The following is a 23,416-nucleotide window of genomic DNA, read 5'->3' on the forward strand; positions in this document are numbered from 1 at the left end:
ATCCTCGACTGAGTTTCTCTTCTCTTAGCACCCATTCTATAACTCGAATGGATACCCTGTTAATGTGTCCTACGCATTACATGGCCTGCCTAGCTCCACTTTTTTTCTCTTAATGGCAAATAGAATATCGGCTACTCCCGATATTACAGTTGGCATTAATAGAAGAAAATGCTGATCGCGATACCTTACTTTTTTTCATTGAGAAAGTTGTGGAGGTTTTCTGGATGTACGTACAGGACGGATGCAACATTTAAAGTGTGAAACTCTGCTTACGCCACTAAACAGTTAGCTGTATGAGTAGCTGATGTGCATTGTACTTATGAGACCACATACGGTAAATAATTTCATGAACGATTGGACTGCTGTTGCAACTTGCAGGCGTGTGGTATACGATACACGTGGCACGCATATCAGCTTCAGGGCACTCCGCTGGCAGATAAGCTATGTTCACCGTTGTGCTGATGGCTCATGTTAGCTCACAACAGTGGCCATTATTCTTCCCGTGGCAATAAAACATGTTTTCGCGCTAAATTATTTTTCGATTAGGAATTCATACGACGTTTGAAGCTTTTTACCACGCTTGAAAGGCTGAACAACTGTTTCAGAACACTGCTCTAATACTGTCACCTGCACTAGCGGCTCTTGACGCATTATTGCACTTCTTGAATACACTACGCGTGGCACATTACAAGGGTCCTTGCATTACATGCTGCTTTGCTTCCATGTGCACATTTTTTTCTTTCTCGCCTCAACTTTTGTCATCCATTCAGCCACATACGTAATACAGAGTAGCTGCAGCCGCATTTCATTTCGGCTATTCCCCCGATTCTTGCCTCTTATTATTTATGCTCTCCTTTTTCACAGTTGACGAAATAAAAAAAAATGATACAAATATAAAGAAAAATAAATATCTCGTAAGACCAGAATAGTAGAGGCAAATGAAAGGCTCGAATTTCTTCAACGAATTGAAAGCGAGGTCCCCCAAAGAAGTAAGAGGCTCCGCTTGCGAAGCAGCGAACGATGCCACCGGCGACTCCTTGGGTCCACAGTGCGCGAACGGAGAGACCCCTCTATTATGGAAATCGCTTGAAACGCGACTCAATGCGTGCCCTACTCACCCGGCTCTGGGTTCTCGGGACGTGATAAATGGACTCGGTTTCAGTTTTCTTAGGAGAACTGCTACGTAAGATACTTTGAAGTAGCGTTCGTGATGAGATCGTATAAATAAAGCCTAATAATGCGCACTGCATTGAGAAAAATTTACCATTCCAGGTGTTATAAAGAAGTCTGCCTTCCCGACTTGTGCCCTGAAGCAAGCCACTCTTTATCTACTGCATACACGTACTACAATCCAATTCTCATTTATATAGATCGTTCTTAGACTATAGTCAGTTCCACTGTTGCGGTGGTTTTTCTGTCGATGTCGGCCTGCAAGAAGTTAGAGATCCGCCACGTAACAACATCGGCATGGTTCCAACTTGTCGCCCTCCGTAGCGCAGTTCTTTATGTGCATCAACAGTCACCAAATCTTTGGGCTGTATTGTGGGATAAAAATGCAGCTCTGCAACCGCTGTTATCAGTTCTGCATCGCGCGCCACACGCACAATTAGTGTCAGTGATAAGATTACACTTACATCAAGCGATTGACAGAGACAACAATGTAGCATTTCAGCGGCTCGCGGGGCACTGCAACATCATTGGCAATGAAAGTGCCAACAAAGTTGCCCGTGAGGCACATGGAGAAAGGGAAAGCAACTCGATTTGCTGAGAATGGATGCGACGCGGTCCCCCTAATCAGCGTTCTTACCCGTACATTACATTAAGCTCGGAAATGGAATACACCGGAGTTCACTAACCGTAGGCTATATGCCGTAGACCCAGATAGGAAGTCTGGATCTAGGTAGGAAGGTAGCAAAGCCTTTTACCAGGCTTTACTCTACGGGGAAAAAAAAACGTTACTATGTACCCTGCGTGACTAAGAGTTTCTTTTACAAACGCTTACTCTTTCTTAATTGAAATGGCGGACAATGTCAATTGCAGCACATATGTGGCGTAGAAGAAACCATAAAACACTTCCTGTTTGACTGTCCAACATAGGAAGATGAAAGGCTGGTCCTTCGGACAGCTTTACGGCACCATGACACGCCTTTTACAAAAGATATTGGCACCATGGCCTCGTGCGTCTGCGATGTTCGAAGCCACAAAAGCACTGCTGAGCTCTTTGAGGTGCACATCCTGTATGAACGCTTGTGATGAACTGAATGATGAACGCTTTATTGTGTCTGTGTCCGTGCAAAGTGTGGACTTCTTTCCTCTTCACATTTCAGTCAAGTTTCCTCCTTCCCCAGTGCAGGATAGCCAACTCCATGGGCTCAGCCTGGGTAACCTCTCCTGCCTTTCCCTTATGACTTCTTTCTCTCTCTCATATCAGTTTCCTTTCGTTGGACAAAGACTTCGCATGCATTCGTCTTTCATAAAATAATTTAACGTTTTTTCTTTGTTTACATTGACGCGATGCGTGAAATGCAGGAACTTGGAAAACACAGCAAGTCCTTTTCATGAAGCGAACTCTCCAGATCAAGGGTAGAGTTTATAGACCTCCTGAGTTCTGCGCGAGTACTTTTTTACATATCATCTGCACGGCGCTTTGCCTCGAATGAAACTCATCACTTGACTCCACTAGCAGAATTAATTGCGCATCGTTATTTACGAGTGAAAGACATTCATGTACGTGACCCCGTGCACTACTTCCGGTACAGACACTGGCGGGCCCTCAAAAAGGCTCATGCACGATCGACCTTGTTGTTGACATCGCTGAGCGTTCATAAAACCGAGTACGTTGATATGGTGTTCTAAAATATCTGCGACAGCGGATAGAGCTTGAAAGCAAGCCTCTTTCGCTTGGCTGCATAGGGCCTCCATAATGGGGAATATAATTGAGCGGTACTTCCAGGCAATTCAAGCTTGCGCTATCCGTCTTGCCCCTTCATTACGATGAGTTGATTTCCACCGTCCGTTTCCTCCTGATCACTGATTTCATGAGGGTAGCGTGAAATCAAGTGTAATTGTTACTTTGCGGCCTCGCAGGAGACTAAAGCGTGTCATTCAGGTTTATTCTTGCTGTGTCAGGATGTATGTGCGAAAGGACGCGTGCTGAAATGCCTCAATTCCCATGAACTCGGCCAACATACATTTTAAGCCTGTCCGAAAAAGTCTTCTTCGCGCGTTTTTTTTTTTCACAATTAATTTACCTTCTTTACTTTCTTCACAATTACTTTAGAGTGTCGATGCAGCGATGACTTGCAGGCTAATGAGATGTTTGGCGACCACTGAAGGTAGCATTATGACAGAGGTGTATGTACAGATATATAAAACATAGCGATGCAACCTAAACCCTTCAACACGTACCTCTGATGGACACTTGAGTAATCAATCCCCCCCACCAACCACGTGACCCAAGTGACTGCGGGTAACTCTCGCTCAGTCTATCCAGCAAGATGTCCTTTGTAAATGTCCTTTGTCCTATAAATGGTTTTCGTGCTTTTCCCCTCTGTACCAGAGTTGTGTGGGAAACCCCCCGCTACCTGTGCTCGGCGAGACGCCGATGCCAAGCCTGGAGGAAGTTGCAAGAAGCTAGGTCCGCATGCTGCACCTGCGCGACTGCAATGCGATAGCATTATCCGGACTATCAGGATCTCCAGGTCTGCAGGATAGGCTCGTGTTGCAAACCACAATGAAACCTGTGCGAGATCATGTCGTGCACTGGGGTAAGGATCGTGTGGCACATGAAACATGACAAGTCGGCAGCTATTCTTGAACAATTCACTGCTTATGGACGTTAAATAACGAAAACTGCAGCACTTGTGTGGAAAGACGTTTGGATAAATTCCCTCCTATCGCACCATTGTTTATTTTTGTTACGATGCGACGCTAACCGAACGCAAGGTTATTCTACTGAAGTTTACACACCTCTCACACAAACGTCCGTGATATGTATCATCCTTGCTTAACGAAGGTACATACTCGAAGGTGCTGATATTTAGCAGCTGCGAACGTAGCAGGTCTCTCCTGCAGCCAAATATTTACCCGCACACATGCTGAATGAGAATTAGCGCTACCACTAAAACCAAGCGAATGCGTCCCACGAATGCGTCTTAATTGAATCTACTGGAACAAGACGCAAACGAGGGACGTGTCGGGTTCCCAGCGAGCAAACAGGAGACCACGCTCTGTCTCCGGGAGTTGCGGGCGCACGATCCCACGGAGAGGCAAACACGGGTGCGGTTTTCTCTCTGGGAAGTGCGTACACAACAAAGACCTACACGAGCGCACACGTGCACTCACTCACTCACTAGTTCGGCGTTGGAAACAGACTCTCGGCGCCCGTCGGTAACGCGTCCAGGCTGCCGTCGCGTGGTTCGTCGCCAAACAGGATTCCCAGTGACGCGCTTCCTGCGAGCATCAAAGCTGCGCGCGGCGCTGCTAGCTTTAAATCTGATTGCCACAGACGAGACCAACTCTCTCTCCGCAACGTCTCCCGCTAAGAAAGGCTGCCTACCCTGGAAAACACGCAAACCACACGCTCCGCAGAGCTGGCCTGAAGCGTCGTGGCCGCAAGCCTGGGTTGCAGGCATCAAGACGAGCTAGCAGGAGCCGGGGTTTATACGGTCGGAGGTAACAAGATTCCACGAGCGGAAACATTACTGTTGATTTCCGCAACTGTCGGCAGTCCGTTATTTTCCCTCTCAGGCCTTTACTTCTTCGAGCGCGCGGTTTCTGCCGAGCTACACTCAACCGTTGTCTCGGGCATTCTTTGCTTTGGCTATGCATTTGTTGGAGCCTACCTCGTTGGGAAAGTTTGTCGAGTTGTGTACCTTTTATTTCCGCCCTCTCTTTGGTCCGTTAGACATATTTGCTGATTTCTTCGGGAGGGCAGGACAAAGAGAAAAGATATATCCGAAAAAAAAAACAAAGCAGGTTGCTTTATCTTTTTTACTGCAGATCTTACACGCAATCGTCGAAGATGAAGCGCGGAAACGTTTTGATGTCCTAACCAGATAGCCAAGATGGAATAAACTGATCACCGTTAGAGTTGTATTTTTCATTGTTCGTGTTTTGTTTTTGACAGTATTCGTATGCTTGGTTCCTACCAAGAACGAAACTAACGTCAACACCCCAAAACTGGCTTTTACTCTATCTTACTGTATCTATATACTTCAAAGGTTCGCAGACCCTAATGGAACCTCTAAACGGTTACACTGGCATTAAATATGTGCACATGTCATGCAAGTACAATGGTCGTTATAAGTGTCGCACCGTTTCTTTTCTAACACACACACACACACACACACACACACACACACACACACACACACATCATATATATATATATATATATATATATATATATATATATATATAATTTCTTACTTCTGCCTAACGCTGCTTTCTTTTCCTTTTGCATCACGACAGTCACCTTTGCCTGTAATATTTACTTTATGATTATAGCTTCAGAGAGAGAGCGATTTATTATGAGGGAAAAGCAGAGAGGGCAGACGTATCTTCATGCCTTATGCTGATGGTTTGCTTAGTTTTTATTGCTCATGGAGGATAGAAGCGAGAGAAGGCAGTGGGGAAAGGGGAATACGGAGAGCGATATAACGATGCCGAAAACTCAAATACTATGCACTTTACGAAAGATTTTATATTCAAATCGATTATGACAAATGTTCTGTGTAGAAATCACACCAAACACATATTAATTCCTCGTCATTTCTGTAAGAACAATGCGGCAAACAGGAAAAATAGAACGCACAGAGATTTCTTTCTCTGTTTTTTTTTTTTTTTTTTGTGAGGGGGAGGGAAGGGTAAAGCAAATTTAAGGCACAGACTGTGCCTTACATTCAGCATAATGTACATCTGCCAATTTTTCTTTTCTTGCCATGAAATTAGTCAATATCGACAGCTAAGTGGTTATTGATTGCTATTTATGAAACGTTCCATGTTGTACGGAATAAAATGCATAGGGAAAGCTGAAGAAGCAATAGTTCCACACATTTTCCAATTTCATTAAATAATCGTTCACTTTGTATGAATATATATTTGCTCACAACTTTTATGCTCTATACTTGCCGACACACACCCAAAAAAGTGACATTTTTTTTTCAGCGGTGAGGAAGAATGTTAAGCTTGCGGCTAACCCTTCCTCCTGGAATAATGCTGACACCAAATTGTTCATAGTGTTCCCAAGTCATATTGCTTACAAGCATAGGGCTTAAGCCCACATGTCTTGGAGAGCTCCAACGTGGTCCACTGGTGTGGTAATGGACGTAGCCCACGTGCTGCTGGACTGCCCATTATACGCTCACCAAAGACAACAGACGCGCTTTGAACTTAGGGCTCTAGGAAATCATACATTGTCCTTTGGGACAACACTTGGACCATGGCCAGTTAGTGGCGTTGAAAGGACAGTTTTCAGTGCTGTAAGATACTTCTTTGTAAGTACGGACATGTGCGCAGAATACTATGAACGATTTTGTGCAGTGACTCGGCCGTCGTTGTTGTGTTACGTCTTTTGTTTGTTTTCATCCTTGTAAGTGTGTGTGTGTCTGTGCACACAGAAGTGCTCTTTTTATTTCTTGAGTATTATATATATATATATATATATATATATATATACAGGGTGTCCCAGCTATCACGCAGCACGACTTTAAAAAAGAGGAACGGCGTTACGCGAAGCAAACCTAGTGCGTATTGTTTCCAGTACAGTGGAGTAGCCGCCAGTAATTTTTTCGTTACTGAGATTTAATGAGCTCATTGTAATTAATTATTTAACTCGAGAAGTGCTCTCCGAATTATCAAAGTGTCAATGAGAAAATTGTAGAGCATCATGAAAAACTCCCGATACAGCCTTCTGTTGCTCAATATGTGCTACATACATGTGTTTTTCGGACTGTGAAAGGAGCCCGCGAATACACGCAGAATTGCCACGCGACAGGTCGCTTAAGGCAATTACAATTAGCTCAGGTCGCTCAAGGCAATTACAGGGTGTTTCAGCGAATACTTTCAAAATTTATTTAAGGTTGCCAGTGGCAGATAGCCTAATTCTAGTTAATGAGCTGGTCTACTCGAAGAGACGGACAATACTTGCACAAAAAATTGAAATGCATACTCGACTAATTAACAAAAATGCGCTAATCAAGTTTTTAACTAATTACCGGATGGCCAATATTGCAATTTACAAATTGCAGCCGTGGAGTTCGCAAGGCGGATACACTTAGAGTTAATTCTCAGGATGACACTAGTTTCGAGATATTAATTCGCGAACTTTGCGGAGAAATGCATTGGCGTTCCAGTTAATTTTGCGCTTCAATGCATAAAGCGCCATTTTGTTTGATATATATATATATATATATATATATATATATATCATAGCATAAGATGCAACAAACAATGACACCAAGGACAGCATAGGGGAAATTACTTGTACGTTACCCCTATTGCGCGGGCCTTGGTGTCATTGTTGCTTCTCATGATACGATTAATAGTAATCGGGCCCCTCGGTTCCCTTTCTTCTCAATCATATATATATATATATATATATATATATATATATATATATAAACACCAGTACCTCCACCACTTGTAAAGGCGTTTATTAGACATCAGCCGTTTGGGCCGTCCGTTGTTTGAAGGTCCGAGCTCTCAGCACGAGCGGCGTTTCTCGAGGAAAGCGCAGGAGGGATCGACCCACTAGAAAGGGCTGGCGAGCGTGACCCGCTATGGCGTTCGTATTCTTCGCTACAATATACTATATACATAAAGGTGAAGAAAGGGAACCGAGGAGCCCGATTTTTATTAATAATATCATAAGAATAAAACAAACAATGACACCAAGGACAACATAGGGAAAAATACTTGTGCTTACTAATTGAATTAAAGAAATGATAAGAAGGCATCAATGTTGCCGGATTCGAGCCCTCGTTATGTAATGAACGTGAAGAAAGGTAACCGAGGCGCGCGATTTTTATTAATTATATCATAAGAAGCCAACAAAGAATGACACCAAGAACAACATAGGGTAAATACTTGTGCTTACTAATTGAATTAAAGAAATGATAAATTAATGGAAAATTAATGTTGGCTTCTAATGATATAATAAACCAAACGCTTCCAACCTCTCCAGTTAATTAAACTCCATTTAACCCTACTATATCTGACCTAATTTAACTTCCGCAGATTTCTTATTTCATAACACATGAGCTGCACAAGTCCCTTGTGGCATTTACGAAATAAAACCATCATCACAATATTATTCACTCTCTTGGATCTCTGTATTCTTGGCTTCTTCAGATAGCTCCGCTACTCTACTTTCTGACCACTCGAAGTTAAACGTCGACTAGAGACGCCTTACGAGAACGGCCTAAAACGATAATTAAGAAATGAGTAATGTTAAAGGAATCACAACACACTCAGCCCTAAGGCCTGGCGACGATCCATGGCGCGTGATGGAATCATAAAGTTAGCTGCTGGAGGATAGTCCAATCGATAATAACTGGACACTCTGTGGGCTGCGGAGGGATGTATTACAATGAGGCAGTCTCATTACTTCAATCCCCCAACAATGTTCTTTCTTGTCTGCTGTTTCTTGCTGGCAATGCAATGAGGTGTTTTAGTATATCACAGCTGGGCATTTGTTGGTTGAAACGCAACTATTAATGTCAGCTGAGAAGCGAAGAACAACCTTGAGCATTGCTAAGGTAAAATTAGAGGTATAAAGTGATTTTGACTACATTGAGCAACCTAATGCATGCGTGGGCTCACGGGCACTCCTTTGTCGGTCAGCATTCGGTGCTATATAAGTCGTCTATTTGGCGAGAAACTTGCATTGCGCTCTGGTGATGTATAGGCAAAAAAAAAAAGCTTCACAATAAAAGAGAGAGAGAGCGAGGTAAAGAAGAAAGCTCGAAACGCACCTTCCATGATAAATTATGTCTTTGCCTTCCTCACTCCCACGAACAGTATTCGCATTTTGTGAGACGCACACCCTGGCTCATCTTGCGCGTTCGCCGCTGGTGCTATTGCAATCCTTGGCTTTTTGTTATGTGCTCTCGCTTCTCGCTTTGCGTTGACAAGATGACAACTCAGAAATAGAATTCGAACAACAGCACTTCCTGACATTGTTTGCACGCCGCCACTCAGCTATATTTTATAAGCGACAACGGGATCGTGTTCAGCAATATCCCCATTTCCTGGAGAAGTCGACGGAGAGGGAGACGGAAGCGATGGCAAGGCGATCAATCACAAACAAGAAAATGCTAAAAGTGACGCGTTTCAATGCGACCGTGCGGCATTCATCGAGAATTGTTGAAAAATGAAACTAGATCTACCGCGAGGCTTCTGTTTCGGAGTAAGGCAGGCGCTTGCTTCTGACGCTTTGCTGTCTAGCGAAATGTGATCGGCTCGAGGAAAACTGGAATAAAGGCAACCGAAATTGAACCAGTCTATCGCCCTCCACAAAGGAGAGACAGCGAGTCCGAGAATGGTCGCTTGGAATAGCTCATAATAATTCCCGAAGAAGTGTGTACTAAGGACGCTTCGAATAACGTATAAGACAATATTTGAGAGGACAAAACGGAAAGAGTGATGAACGCACATAGAATGATGTTAGAAGTCGGCAAGAATTACGGAAAATACAGGCTATTTATATTTCCTCCCAATATTTCGCTTCACGCAAAGCAGCGATATCGAGTGCCGTGTGTTTCAAAAAAATTAAAAAAAATTAAAAAAAACGTTTGGTGATCGTAAAATTTTAACTACGGTTGCGGCGGCCGCGGTTGTGTTTTTACGGGAATGTACAGCTGTATGCTCCAAGAAAATTATGCGTGACTGTGTTTTTACTTAATATCCTGGTGATTTTCTGCGTTCTGCTGTCGCTTTTTCACACATTTAGCTCCCCCACTATCTATAATTTTTCTTTCTCGGATTTCAGTCTGTGTCGTTTCACGGGATCTTATCATGCACCTGCTCTTTCGCTTCTGCGTGCAGTGCCTAAGTGTCACCACTGTGGTCCTTGCGAAGTGCTCTTTAATAGCACCTAATTTGTCTCATTGTTCGTAAGTGTACTGCTAAAAATTAGCGCGTGAAAATGTTGGAAAGTAAGTGCTTCGCAAGAACCAGGATGCTGCGGAAACTCGCATCTACCCGCGCATCTACCCATGGGTTTTCCACCCCTCTACATCATTTCAGCGCATGCGAAGTAATCAGCGGGCAATCAGCCTCTACTGTGACACTTTGCGCTCGCGTTGAATGCGCTCCGACGACGGCGCTTAATTTAGGCATTGCCTCGTCCCGCGTGAGTAATGCTGCGATGACAAAGCCACTTTAATTCATTGCTTCCGGGGGACGGTGATTTCGCAGTTAAATCTAGCGGAGCCGTCAATAGTAAGACGAAGACGAGCGACACGTACAACGCAAGCGCAAACTAAAGGTAATTTAACTTCAATATTCATTAGGCTCTGTATTCATCTACCTGAGCATTGGCCAATCCCGCACGGTGGGTATGAGCCATGATGTATGACGATAACAACAACGACACAAAACCACAATTGTTTCCTCCGCCGTCCGGAAATATATTACTGAAGCTAATAGATAACCCAACCAGATATATTGTTCCTATTTCACTGTCTCATTCGTTGCCTCGTGTTGGCTTTTTGTTCCTCGAGCTCTCTACGTTTTTTTTTTTTTTTTTGACCATACAAAACTTTTAAACATCGTCTGTTGTAGATAGCGTAATTTTAGACCTTGAGGTGGATTACTCGAAGCGGCGGACATTACTCGCACGAGAAACTGGAACCCATCATCGGCTAATAAAAAAAAATCTTTCTAATGGATTACTTTATGGCATGTATTGCGATGTTAAATTTAAAAACTGGACGCTCGCCTTGTAAACGTCTAAATCCTTTCACTCCTTGCTTTCTCTCTCTCTCTGTTTTTTTCCGCAATTCATATAAACCCTCCTACCATTGATCAACATACAATCGGCAAATATTCCCCCCCTTTTTTTTTCTATAGAATATCTGAACTTTACCAAAAGTGATACCAATATCTCGACGAATATATTTTGCATTACCACCTCTGGTGCATCTAAACAAGAACATCCTTATTTTTCTTCATGTTTGTTCGTGCTTCAAATAGCTTTTTCGCGTGATATAATGATGGAACTATGATTGAGCAGTCTAATTAAGAAGCGTCTTGCCGGCCGAGTTTTCTCAACGCCAGTCCTCGAGTGTGAGCGGAATGCTGCATTTCTCTCTTGCATATGTCAGTGTTTTCTTTTTCTTTTTATTAGTTCAATCACGGAAACCTTTTCTTTTCTCACTCAAGTTCTTACTTCTTGAGTTTTCATTGATTTCATTCTTTTCATTGAATCAATTCATAGCTGAAAGGGCACAAACCTGGACACATACGGGTAGACATTATTCTGCATGAGATTGAGTTAAGGTTGTCAGTAATAGCCCGCGCTACTCTTGTAGACGTCATTCAGTGGGCACACGTGTATACCACGAACTGCGAGGGAAAGGAGGAGGGAAACGGCGTAATGTCGATTTTATAAGCAGCTTGTTGCTATGCGACGTAGCGCGCACAAATACCAGTGTTGAGGTTGATAATTATTCGAGCGTTCCATTCCTGTGCTTGTACTCTAATGGAAACAGGCACGCGCGTGCACGTGCTCTCACTTTTTACAGATATTTATTGCTGTGCCAGGTGACGCCCCCACCAAGTGTCTCAGGCGCGTATTCACAAACGGAACTTACCCTTAACTTACGACTTAAGTAGCCGGTCGATGCTTAACGCGTTTCATAGGCAAATCTTGTACTTAGGTAAGCTTTAGACGGCACTTGAGTGCCGGAAAGTAGAGTACAGCCATTGGCAACCTTAAGTGCGACTTTCGCTACTCTCGCCTAGCAAGCAAGATGGCCGACTGATAGGGCAGCCTCACCGACTTTGCCGATTTTGCCGGACGTGTGCACGACATTACGGATGATGAGGCATACCGATACGCGCCGCCACGGCCACGGCTTAGGGATCGACAGAATCCCATGGAAGTATTCAATGACGCGGTGTTCTCGTGGCGGTACCGCTTTTCCAAGCAAGCTGTGCTACGGCTGTTGGAAATGCTGCCAGTGGCCCGAAAAGACAACGAACGCGGTCACCCCGTGCCGCCGCTGCTACAGCTTCTGATCGCGCTGCGATTCTACGGCGCCGGAACCTTTCAGGTTGTCACCGGGGGCCTCGTTAATGTTTAATTAATTAATTAATAATTGTATAATTCGCCTTGGCGCTCGTTGGCTACATCTGGCCCTTGCGCCAATAAACCACATTAATCAATCAGTCAATCAATCAATGTATAATTATTTCATTAATTTAATTAATTCGTGAAACGAGCTGCAGGGGCATGGCGCGTTCTTCGGAAACGTTTGTTTTCTTTTTTCCATCGTCCGCGCGGCTTGAAAACACACAATACACACACACTCTCTACGCACAAACACCGCACATTTTCAGCAAAAAAAAAAAAAAAAGATAGGGACAGCGACACCAACCGCAGTGGCTGCGAGAACCAATGCGAACTTGTGGCCAGAAGAGTTTGCGTAAAGTGCTGAAACCAAATAGTTCTTTGCATTTCACTCAGCAGAATGCGCGTGCAAGCACTGCAACATTTATATTCGCAGCAATCTGCTGCAAAAAAATTCTTTTCGATTGAACCAACCGTACACGTAAATTATTTACGTACCCTTGACACCAGATGACATACTTCACCCGAAAAGTGTTACTTTCGAAAGTGATACTTAAATGTCGTTTTTGAAGTGCTCTCCTAAAACTTTCCTAACCCTTGTACTCTTCTCGCACTTATTGACGCCCTACTTAAGTTCCGTTTGTGAATACGGGCCTCAAAGTCCTGGCTAGCATTGGCACGTGAGAAGAAAGCATGGATATGTTGCCTGATGTGTAAGACATCTGTGCTCGGCGACCCCGCATGGTTCGATCTCACCGTCGGACTCATATTTCCCTTTTTAATTGAAAACGAACGAACCAGGCAAAACCAGAATCTACCTACCCCAAAGAACCCCCTTCACATTAAAACATATTCATTCACAAACTGAACCTACAATAGGTGTCTTATCGGCAGCACTACACATAAAGTATAGAGACTCGAACGCGGCTACGTGAGCAGTTGTAGCGATAACGAAGACAAGCGCTTATACAATACGCTCAGTGTAACAGAACTGCCTAGATCGATCCGCAAGCGAAGCAGAAACGCGACGTTTCTGCGACGCAGCACTCCCTGGGAAACACAAGAGGGTTGAACAAACAGCCACACCGGCAGCGGCGTGGGACGCATCACACGTGCGGTACCAGTGTTTGCTGTTAAGCATCGCTCGTTCTCTACGGCTGAAAGCTGTGGCTGCCTTACCGCATGTTGTGACCTTTTAAGCATGAAATGCTTTTAGCTCCCGTTGTTGGCGACCTTCAAGTGGCCTTGAGCCAAAAGACAGAGCCGTTATCCGGGCATCGTTGCGAGAACAAAACGAGATCATCCGGGCAACCAGTCAAAGGTAAAGAAAATGCGGTGTCTGACCCCCAACCCTTTGTACAGCACCGCAATACATACGCTAGTTACTGCCCAAACAAGTTACAAAAAAAAAAAAATTCTTCCGAGTTCTTCCTAATGTTTGTTCACAATATCACTGAAGCTCTAACTTCTAGTACGCTGACGTTTTATTTGTCCTTTCCAATAGCGACGTCAAAACGGCAGATACAGGGTACCATACACTTGATTGTCCGCTTTTGACGCAGAGACAAGGTTTCCGGTGCACCTTTCAACGCTAGCCGTCCGTGAGTTCCAAGGCGGCTGGCGAGATATGCGTGACCAAGCCGGAAGCGTCCGGCGCGCCACGGATGGCTGTTTGGTCGAGACGAGACTAGCAATGAGGTTCTCTTTGTGACAGGAAACTATTTTGCATCCACGTGTACCAGTGCACAGAATGGCGTGCTGCGGTGTGCTGTGCTGCAGTGTGCCATTGCGAACATGCACTACACCCATTTTAAGATTGTGGCTATAGTATCATCTCCATCCAATCTGCTTTGCCGGTAGTCATTTCATGCTTACATCTACTCTCGATTACGCGAGAGTCAGCATTTTTTTATTGCGATATGAATTATATGGACACTACAAACGAATTTTCGCCGTCATCGTCACCGTCGATGTCGGCGTCGCCGTGGGGCTCATATATATTTAGGCATATGTATGCTATATACTTATCGGTACCGTATATTGGGGTTATATTGCTATAATATTTAATCATTAACGGTGCTCATACGAGGTCTTACGTTCTGGACTAAATTATTCCTCAAACTTTTGAGAAAGAATGACAGCCCACAAACAAATGTAATGAAACATAACATTCACAGCGCATTACTTTTATCTTAAATCTTCTCAGAATAAAAAAAATAAGATCTAGAAGTTCAGAACAATATCAGTGCTGAAACCTGAAAGTGATGCAATTTTACTTGTGGGGCTCTTTACGGGCAGTGTAGTGGCGCTGGTGCGATGTCGCGCACAATTACGATGGAAGTGGAGTCGGTAGGGGTGATCCGCCCAAAGGCGCATACGCTTAGCGTTTGCGGCACGATCTTCGTCCGTATTACGTACCGCCCTCCGTCGCCGCGCACATTCCCCGCTTCTGTTCACGACGTTGTTCTTCGTAGGCGCGCTGTTCTTCCGCAGTCCTCACCGCACGCGGCCTACCCATTGCACGGGTGGAAGGGAACTGAGATAAGGTTACGTGGTTTGCCTATAGAGGCCGTGACGTTAAACTGCCATCCATACTGAAGTGTCATTCCGGTTTTACTTTTTTATTACGATATTTCTTTTTCACAATATGTTTGATACCTCTCCCGATTAAACGGAGCTGGGGCATACCCGGCGATACGCTTTTATCACCGGGATCGGCCGGTCGTGAGCTGTTAGGTGGCCGCCACCTTTCTAATGCGAAAGCATTATATGCCACATTACGTGAAAATCCGCGTTGTCGTCGGCGGTGTGACCGAAAGATGGTACCAAAAATGGCCGACGGCGCGAAGAGTAAAAACGCGTCAAAAATGCCCGGACTGACGTCCTATTTGTCCGGCAGGTCTCTGTAAACAAACTTGATAATGGAATTGATAAGAAAATTTGGTACATTTTGTGTGGGTGGGACTCCAACCCAGGCCTCCGGGGTGCGAGACGAGGACACTTCCCCGACGGCACGGTGGCTCCACGGTTATGGTTGACCAAAGTTGTGCCTAGTGCGTGCGTCATCGCCACGTCACGTAACTACTTCCGTCACTGCCTCCCACGTGTCACTTGCTCTTCAAATTTCCTCGGTGCTGTGCCTACTGCGACGCTCTCCGAAGCGGCTACCTCAGCGGCAGCTGTAAAACGTAGTCTCCCAGGGAAGCACGCCTCAGAAAACGAAGCGAGGGAACACAAAAAAAATTCATTGTTCTGCAGCAAAATGGTCCGAATGTTACCGGTCTGTGGATGACGTGTACGTAAACAGACACACCGATTCAGCAGAAATAACTTTAATACATGTAGAAAACATAAATCGAAAACATTTCACCTAAGCGATTATAATGCTTTCGCATTCCCACTCGCAAGCAGTCTTAAGTGAATCTGCTGAATTTTTGCCGACGCACACAAACCGCCAGAGCCTACCGTATAATAACTCCGCTGCAAAAACGGTGTGCGCGTTTTTGGGCTACGAGACAATATGCGTAACCGCTCCTAAGAGGTTCCCGCAAAGACGAAAAACCTCCATGCTTGAATTCGCAGCCCTGGCGTATTCACGCTCGCGTACATAAAGCATTTCTCACTGCCGATGTTATTGCGTCTGTGTACACAGAGACATTAGAGAACGCGAAGGGCGAGAAACGGAAACACGCCAAAGTATACAGTGGAATCTCGTTGATACGATTCTAAATAATACGTTTCTCGGGACAATACGTTTTGTTTTTTTTTCTTTACTGGCCAGTGTCTTATATGAGCAATGTATTTCGGATTATACGATTTTCGCATGATACGTTTTATTTTTCAGTTCCCGTGAAGATTGTATCAACGAGATTCCACTGTAGTTCAGTGGCTATGGCTCTGCGGTACGAAGTTGAGGGTTCAATCCCGGACGCGGGTGATGCAATACGCATGGCGGATGATGCAAAATTATTCAGGAGCCATCCACTGCATCTGACCCTAATAACGCACTGTGCAGTTTCAAGACACCCAACAGTGCAATTCAATTTTTAGCTTTGCAACGGAAGGAATCGAGTTGAAGCGGGGATAGAGCAGCGGTTGCGAGTTAAAAAGCACGGATCCCGCCTCGCACGCAGTAAGAACGTTTGCTGGGGTCTCAGTCATCGGCGCTGTGCTTAATGGAGTCTGCAAGTGAGGCGCGTGGTTAATGGTCTCACCGGCGGCTGGGCCTCTGGGAAAATGTCTTCTGATGAATTGAGCCTTGTGCGCCTGTGTACGAAGTTTCTGCTAGAAATGGGAGCTTATCTTCCAAAATAAAAGGTTGAGAAAAGCATGTACATTGAGATTTCACATCACGTGACTTCCGTGCTACTGACAATGAAATGAGCACAGTTTTGTTAAGAAGTGAGCATAGGTTTCTCTTGTTCAGAAGGTAAGTATTGTGAATCTGCTGCGCAAGCAGTTTTAGATGGACTGCTAGAAATTTACCTTAAGGGGTGAATAAACATGGCCATTGCAAAAGGCAATCACATTTACTAATTTGGAAACGAGCTACGTCGTAATGAAAGAAAACACCAGTGATTCGTTTGCGTAGTGGTGCCTGCGCAGTATTGTAGTTACGGAACTAAAACATAACGTCCATCCATCGTCTGTCCTCACGACATGGGCTAGTGTGCAGTGGACAGCAAGAAAATATCGTAATCACCCCAACCACCGGTCAGGCGGAATAAAAGAGAGAAATGGCCTATATTTCCGCCTGGCCTCCCACGCTCTGTCATGTCTGTCGCCTGGAACCTCGTATCCTCTACCGTGCTTGGGCAGCGGCTTGGGCAGCGCAGCCGACGCGACAGTATCGACTTCGTTTTCCTTTGTGGGCGCTGTCATCTCGTCCACCGAAGTTATTAGCCAGAAGCATAGAACCCGTGTTCTTTCTCTTCTCTTATTCCGTTGGTTTTACATGTCCTGAGCTCAATAAGCCTGCGAAATGGATTGATCGAACACTAGAACGATCAGCACTCCGAATGACAAAGGAAATGCGTTATGCGGTTCCACGTACTTCGTATTATATTTTGTAGGCAACCCTCAATATATTACGTAATATACCCACGCGACTTGAAAATGTTGCGAAATACCCAGGACGACATCCTTCTTTTTTCTTTTTTTATTGGGGGGGGGGGGGGGGGGGGGTATGCGTGTTTGTCACTTTGTGCAAGATCTTGAAACATATTTTGAAACGTCAAAGGAACTCAGCGCTGGCACGATAACGAACGTGAAAAGAGGATTTGTGTGGCAAATCTTGCGTCCTGTGACCGACACTAAGGTATTGATTTATTGGTTGCTACATAGAACTGCAAATAAAGATGAGGAATATATGGCTGCCAAGTTTCTCAAGACGTTATCTACGTGACGACCGCCCGACCTCGACATCTTCGGTATACTTCCCGTGGTGTTTCGCAAGACGGAGTACTCAGCCCTCCGCTGTTCAACCTTTCGTTCATTGCTCTGGTGAATTTGTTGTCGCCAACAGTACAGTTCTCCATCTTTGCGGACGATATCTTCAAATAGTTGCCATGCGTGACTTACAAGTTCACGCACTACATCAGAAAGCTTCGATGGTGGTTTTGTCATACCCACGAAGTGAAGACCGTGTTCATGCGGCTGCATGGTGTCCACTCACGCTTTTACGCACAAATTGTACGCTTTGTGGATCAAGCCTACTCCCTCCCGCCTCTTTCCCAAATAGTACCCTACAGATTAACTGACCGATTTCTTGGCGTCATAATCAAAACATGCTTCTCTTGAATCTCGTGCTTGACAGAGCGATTGTTGGCTTTTGTAGACTTTCGCATTTCTCGGCGATAAGATCTTTGGTACTTCAGCACAGCTAACGCTGCGGCTACATTTCACACTATTTTGGGCTCCTTGCCATATAGATTACACGTACTAGTTAATACTTAGGCGACAAATATCCGCAGGCTTCAGAGCGTGCAAGCACAAGCCGTGGAGGTGTTTTAGCCTCCAAAGAAGTGCGTCATGAATAATGTCAGTGACCATTACTCGCCAATTTTCTGAGGCAGCCCGGATTGCTGTTGATGCCACGATTCCGCACACAACATTCACCGGAAGTATTTCAAACGTATACGCTATATTTTGCCGAGCTTTCTGTGCCTCACAAACTACGATACACGGTCCATTTTTGTTTTCTCTTTTCTATTATGTTTGATTGCGCACTTTTCTTAGAAGACTCTTACATTGTCGCAAAGCATATCTCATTTAGTATAATCGAATCATAACTGCCTGACTACACGGAACTGCATTTGAGCTTCACATGTATACAGCTTTGCCATCTGCTATTTAGGTTGATCTTTTTTTCTTACAAACATAACCAGCGCTCTTTTCTGGAGAAATGGCATTTGCTAACTATGTATATTGTGCCAATGCAGCTAGACAATTTATTGGTGTCTGCCTAGTGTGCCGATTACATGGTCGCTTTTTCTCGGGGGCGCAGGCGATCCCTGGCCCCGGTAAGAGGAGCGCCGTGTGGTCATCCTACAGCACCGCCGGCCATGATGTGTGGGACTTCTGCGCCATTGCCGCCATGAAGCTGCAGAGTTACCGCGCCACAGCCACGCTCGCCTGGGCTCTGGTAGTGCTCCAGTGCACTGCGGCGGCTTCGGCCTGGAGCATCGAGGACTATGGTGAGCGCTCTGATTGGGAACATGCTTCGAGTTCTGGGTGTGGTCGCGCTACATTGGAACTACGTACACGGCTCGGTGCTGAAGCAGTTGAATATTCTAGGCCTGTGGAAAAGCCCCATCTGCATGTTGCGATCAGCGAAGGCGCTCGTATAATTTCGCAGATATGCTGGACTTAATGGAAGCGTGTGACTTGCTTTAGTGCTTACATGCGTGTGTGTGGATACGTATCTGTCGTTTGTGTGTTTTTGGGATAACGGTGTATATACTTTTCTCCCCTAACACGCGAAATAGCAAGCCAGGCCTACAGCGAGGCTAAGACACCTAGTTTCTCATTAAAATGACATGACAGTAAAGTGACAGTGACACGATGGCATAATGACTCTTTCACTGACTTAGCTATGCAAACAGTTCTTTTTGCACATTTTTTCAGAGAACATAAAAACACTGCCAGTTTCCTTCATTTACGTTGCTTGCGATGCAATACCCCATTTGTTTTCATTAGTGCACCGGTTCTAGACGTACACTAGTGCGGGACATCACTGTCATTTAGTAATTGTTTTTATTGCGACATCAATTATATGGACACTCCAAGCGCTTCTGCCGTCGTCGCCGTGAGGTTCCGTATAAAGTCCAATGGCGCTAAAATTAGGGAGCCTACATGCAACGCCGTTTTAGGGTGGCGACAACACCAACATTTTGACCGCTATTTACCGCCAAATTTGTTGGGCAGCCATTTTGGTCTCCAGTGTTTCTGTCTTCTTTTGTCACGCTCTGATGTACTCATGTTGGCACGCGATCTATTAAATTTCTTTAATTTAGTTTTGGGCCAATGCGCACAAGAAACCTGCATACATCTTTAATATATTAGTTGCCTTTTCCTTTTATTTTAACACATCAAACTTACTCTTCTATTGCACGTCGTGCGACACATATAAAGCAAGAAGTTATAAGGCACGATGGCGTGCTCGTGGTAGGATTATATCACACAAAGAATGTGAACTGCATTAAGCATTGTCGTTGCCTTCCAGTTGTACATAATACATAAAGGGTGCTTTTCGAAGTGTGGTGTAATAAAGACTGTCCTTACTAGTCTGTTTAACTAAAAGGTAGACGTGCCGTGTACGGCGCTCAGACGCGCCATTTGTCTCTGGCTGCTGAGACCAAAGTTTATTAAACGAAATTAATTCATTTCACGTCACCAAGGGTTGCGGGAAATGTGGTCTGTCGGCTGGTCTTCCGCAATTTTGTGCCCCAGATTTAACCCGCCAATTTAGCTGGCGGCGGCAAGTACCCTTACAATGGCTGTCACCACCCTAAAACGGCGTTGCATGTAGGCTCCCTAGCTAAAGTCGTCGCCGCTCGCCATACGCTGTGTGTGCGACTGAAAGCGTATGCTCCGTCGGCTGCTGCTCCCAGCGAGGCCGCGCGCCCGTATCTTGAAAGCGATCTGTGACGTGGGCGAAGTGCCTGCCCGCACGGGCCTCACCTTCAAAGCGGTCTGCGATGTGGACAAAGCGCATTCGCCCAGTGCCGGTAGCTTCATATGCGCTGTGCTTTCGACGTTTAGTTCGCGTTGAAGCGAGACGAGAGACCGCACGAAGGTCAATTTGCCCGCTGCTGCTGGCGCGCTTTCTCACTCCGGCGTTTCCACAGCGGCTTTCCGCGCTCATCGAGCGAGGTGTGTTCATGTCTACCTGTGCGCACGTGACGCCGTGCTTGTCTATTTAGTCAGTAAGCGAATGATTACAACTTTATATGGCCCATTAAAGTACTATCTTTGCTTCGTATAGCTCTCTACAAATTTGCTTTCAGGCGAAACTGCGAGTTTTTTTTTTTTATGCGCGTCAATCCACCTCTGTTATTTTCACACATGCCTTGCTAAAGAGCTAGCCCAATCTAGTAGAAGAGGTAACGAGATCCTAAATCTTTTTCTTTACTTTAATTGATTAAGACTCGCCATACATATGACCTAATGTTTCAGGTCGCAAATCTACTGTACCCTTAATCAGCCTCTCGCTATCAGCTTATTAATATGAGATAAAGAAATGAGTCACTAAACTAGCGGATATTGTCTAAAGAACTGCGACAAACTGTTTTCGTGAAAAGCAGACTCACATCATAGAACTTCTGCTATTGATGCACACGCCTCCGGGAGTCTTTATGCGGTGTGGTTTAGGTAAGATATTAAGTTAGTGTTTAACACAACGCAGTAGAAAGAAAAAATACCTTTAGACATGCGTAGCAGCGTATCCACCAGCATCTGTGATAAAGACACTAATGAATGGAGTAATTACACACAGAAATAGCTACGTGGCAATAGTCGTAGATCTCACGCAAGAACCCCATACAAGCATGCCACTTAATACGAAACATTCCGAGACAGCAGAGGAGGTAGCCATTCCACTACCATTGGTCTCCACGAATGCTCAATACATCATTAGCTATTCTCAGGCGGCCATTATAAAATATGCTAAGGGTAGGTTCTCTCCTGAGGAGTGGCACATCATCATAGTCAACGAAGCAAAATTATCGAACGCAGAGAAGAACGGCAGGCAATTGCTCTGGTTCCCAGCGCATGCGACTCCTGCAGGCATTCCCACAATCAACCCGAACGAGGTAGCACACCGCGAAGCTCGAGGTCTTACTCGCCGAGCTGAGCAAGGAGTGACTTCCATCGGTCAGGGGAACGCGGAGGAGCAGATCTGGAGAAAGAAAAAAAATTCAGGAGCAGTGGCCCGAGCACGTGACGAGGACGAGAACGAGCACAACCAGAGGGGCGCCAACGAGCCAGCTGCGAAAGAAGACGACGCTCGAGCCAATGCTGATGATGATAGTTTTCTGTACACAAGCGATTTCGCCTAGCCATGTAGGGTTTCACCTAGACAAATAAAGCTTCGCTTTAAAATACATATTAAATTAAATTATGGGGTTTTACGTGCCAAAACCACGATCTGATATTGAGGCACGCCGTAACCAAGGACTCCGGAATAATTTGGACCACCTGGGGTTCTTTAACATGCACCTAAATCTAGGTACACGGGTGTTTTCGCATTTCGCCCCCATCGAAATGCGGCCGCCGTGTCCGGGGATTTTATCCTGCGACCTCGTGCTTAAAAGACAGATTAATAAGATTTAACGATATTACCAAATTCTATCAAACTCGGAGGCGAATATTACCACCGCCTCACACTAAACTGAACAGAGCTGTGTCCGTTGCTTGGAGGCGATTACAAACAGAAACCTGTACGACTCCCGTGCTTTCTACCCCGATATTTACGCGAGCGATATATGCAAGCTATGCGAGCCTGCTAGAGCCACCCTTGAACATATGTTGTGGGGATGCAAAATATATCATGATAAAATGACAGTCTCCCCGGAAAATCTACTGGCGCGGTGGTCGGCCGCGCTGCTCAGCTCAGAACTCGGAAAGAAGCAAACACGGGCAGAAAGAAAGCATGAACGAGGAAAAAAAGTCGAGAAAATGGAAGCAATAAATAATAGCAGAAAAACAAGAAAGGGAGAAGAATACGTAGATACGATTAAGGGTGGCAGAAAGCGTGGTGAAAAGGGGAAAAAGAATGAAGGTTGACAGAAAGAAAGAGCGCATTAAAGAGTGCAAATCTAAGAAAAAAATAAACAAAAGAAGTTACAGATGGAGCTGCGAACGAGAATGTCCAGAATGATTAAAAGCAGGTCACAATGCCAGCGACGGATGACAAGATAAACGTATGGGGACGGCGCCCCGGATAAAGGAACATTCACGGTCACTGCCGTACAGCATTCGATGAACTGGAAATGTAGGCGGGCGCTAATGATAGAGCCCGGGCTCGACCAGGAAGTCGCACCTCCTGCAGGCCAAGAAAGAGAATTACATAGACGGAAAGGTGGCCGAGAGGGGGGCGGGTCGGCGAGCGTCGGTGAAAGTGGGGAACACAAAAAAGCTACTTTTTTTTTTTCTTTTTCTTCGCAAGCATCACATAGTCGACGGAACGCGGAACAATGGCGATATGATTCTTGAAGGAAGTAGACCGAGAAAGACGAAAGTGCAAAAGAAGACTTCTACACCGGTGCACTGAGCAGAACGACGAGTGGGAATGATGGAATGGAATAGTCACAGTTGATTTATTCAAGGTGTCTAACGTCAGCACAGCGCGCGAAGCGCTGTAGATAAAAGCACCGAATTTATTTCAATAACGCCTGGCCTTTTTTTTTTTTTTTTGCATTCATGTAAACGTAAGTAAACGAGAGTTTTCGCATTCGAACCCCATCTAAAGACGACTCCCGCTTCCAGGAAGCGGATCTGTACCCCCCTACTCAGGAGCAGAACCCTCGTAGATTTACTATAGGGGATAAAAAAAAATGAAGATGGGCAGACATATATGCGCATAGGAGACCTTGCAGGATCACGTTTCAATATCAAGCGAAG

The 23,416-nt window shown here is 45.1% G+C and overlaps 1 protein-coding gene across 1 annotated transcript in view; it reads left to right on the plus strand.

Moving 5' to 3' along the window:
• LOC119442971 (inactive tyrosine-protein kinase 7-like) overlaps nt 1-23,416 on the plus strand; it is a 175,871-nt gene that overhangs the window by 90,284 nt on the left and 62,171 nt on the right. Inside the window, exon 3 of the mRNA XM_037708066.2 lies at nt 18,801-18,990. Coding sequence (XP_037563994.1) covers nt 18,801-18,990 — 190 coding nt within the window. The remainder of the gene's footprint in view (nt 1-18,800; nt 18,991-23,416) is intronic.

This window comes from Dermacentor silvarum, chromosome 2 (genome assembly GCF_013339745.2).
Source record: "Dermacentor silvarum isolate Dsil-2018 chromosome 2, BIME_Dsil_1.4, whole genome shotgun sequence".
Taxonomy (NCBI): domain Eukaryota; kingdom Metazoa; phylum Arthropoda; class Arachnida; order Ixodida; family Ixodidae; genus Dermacentor; species Dermacentor silvarum.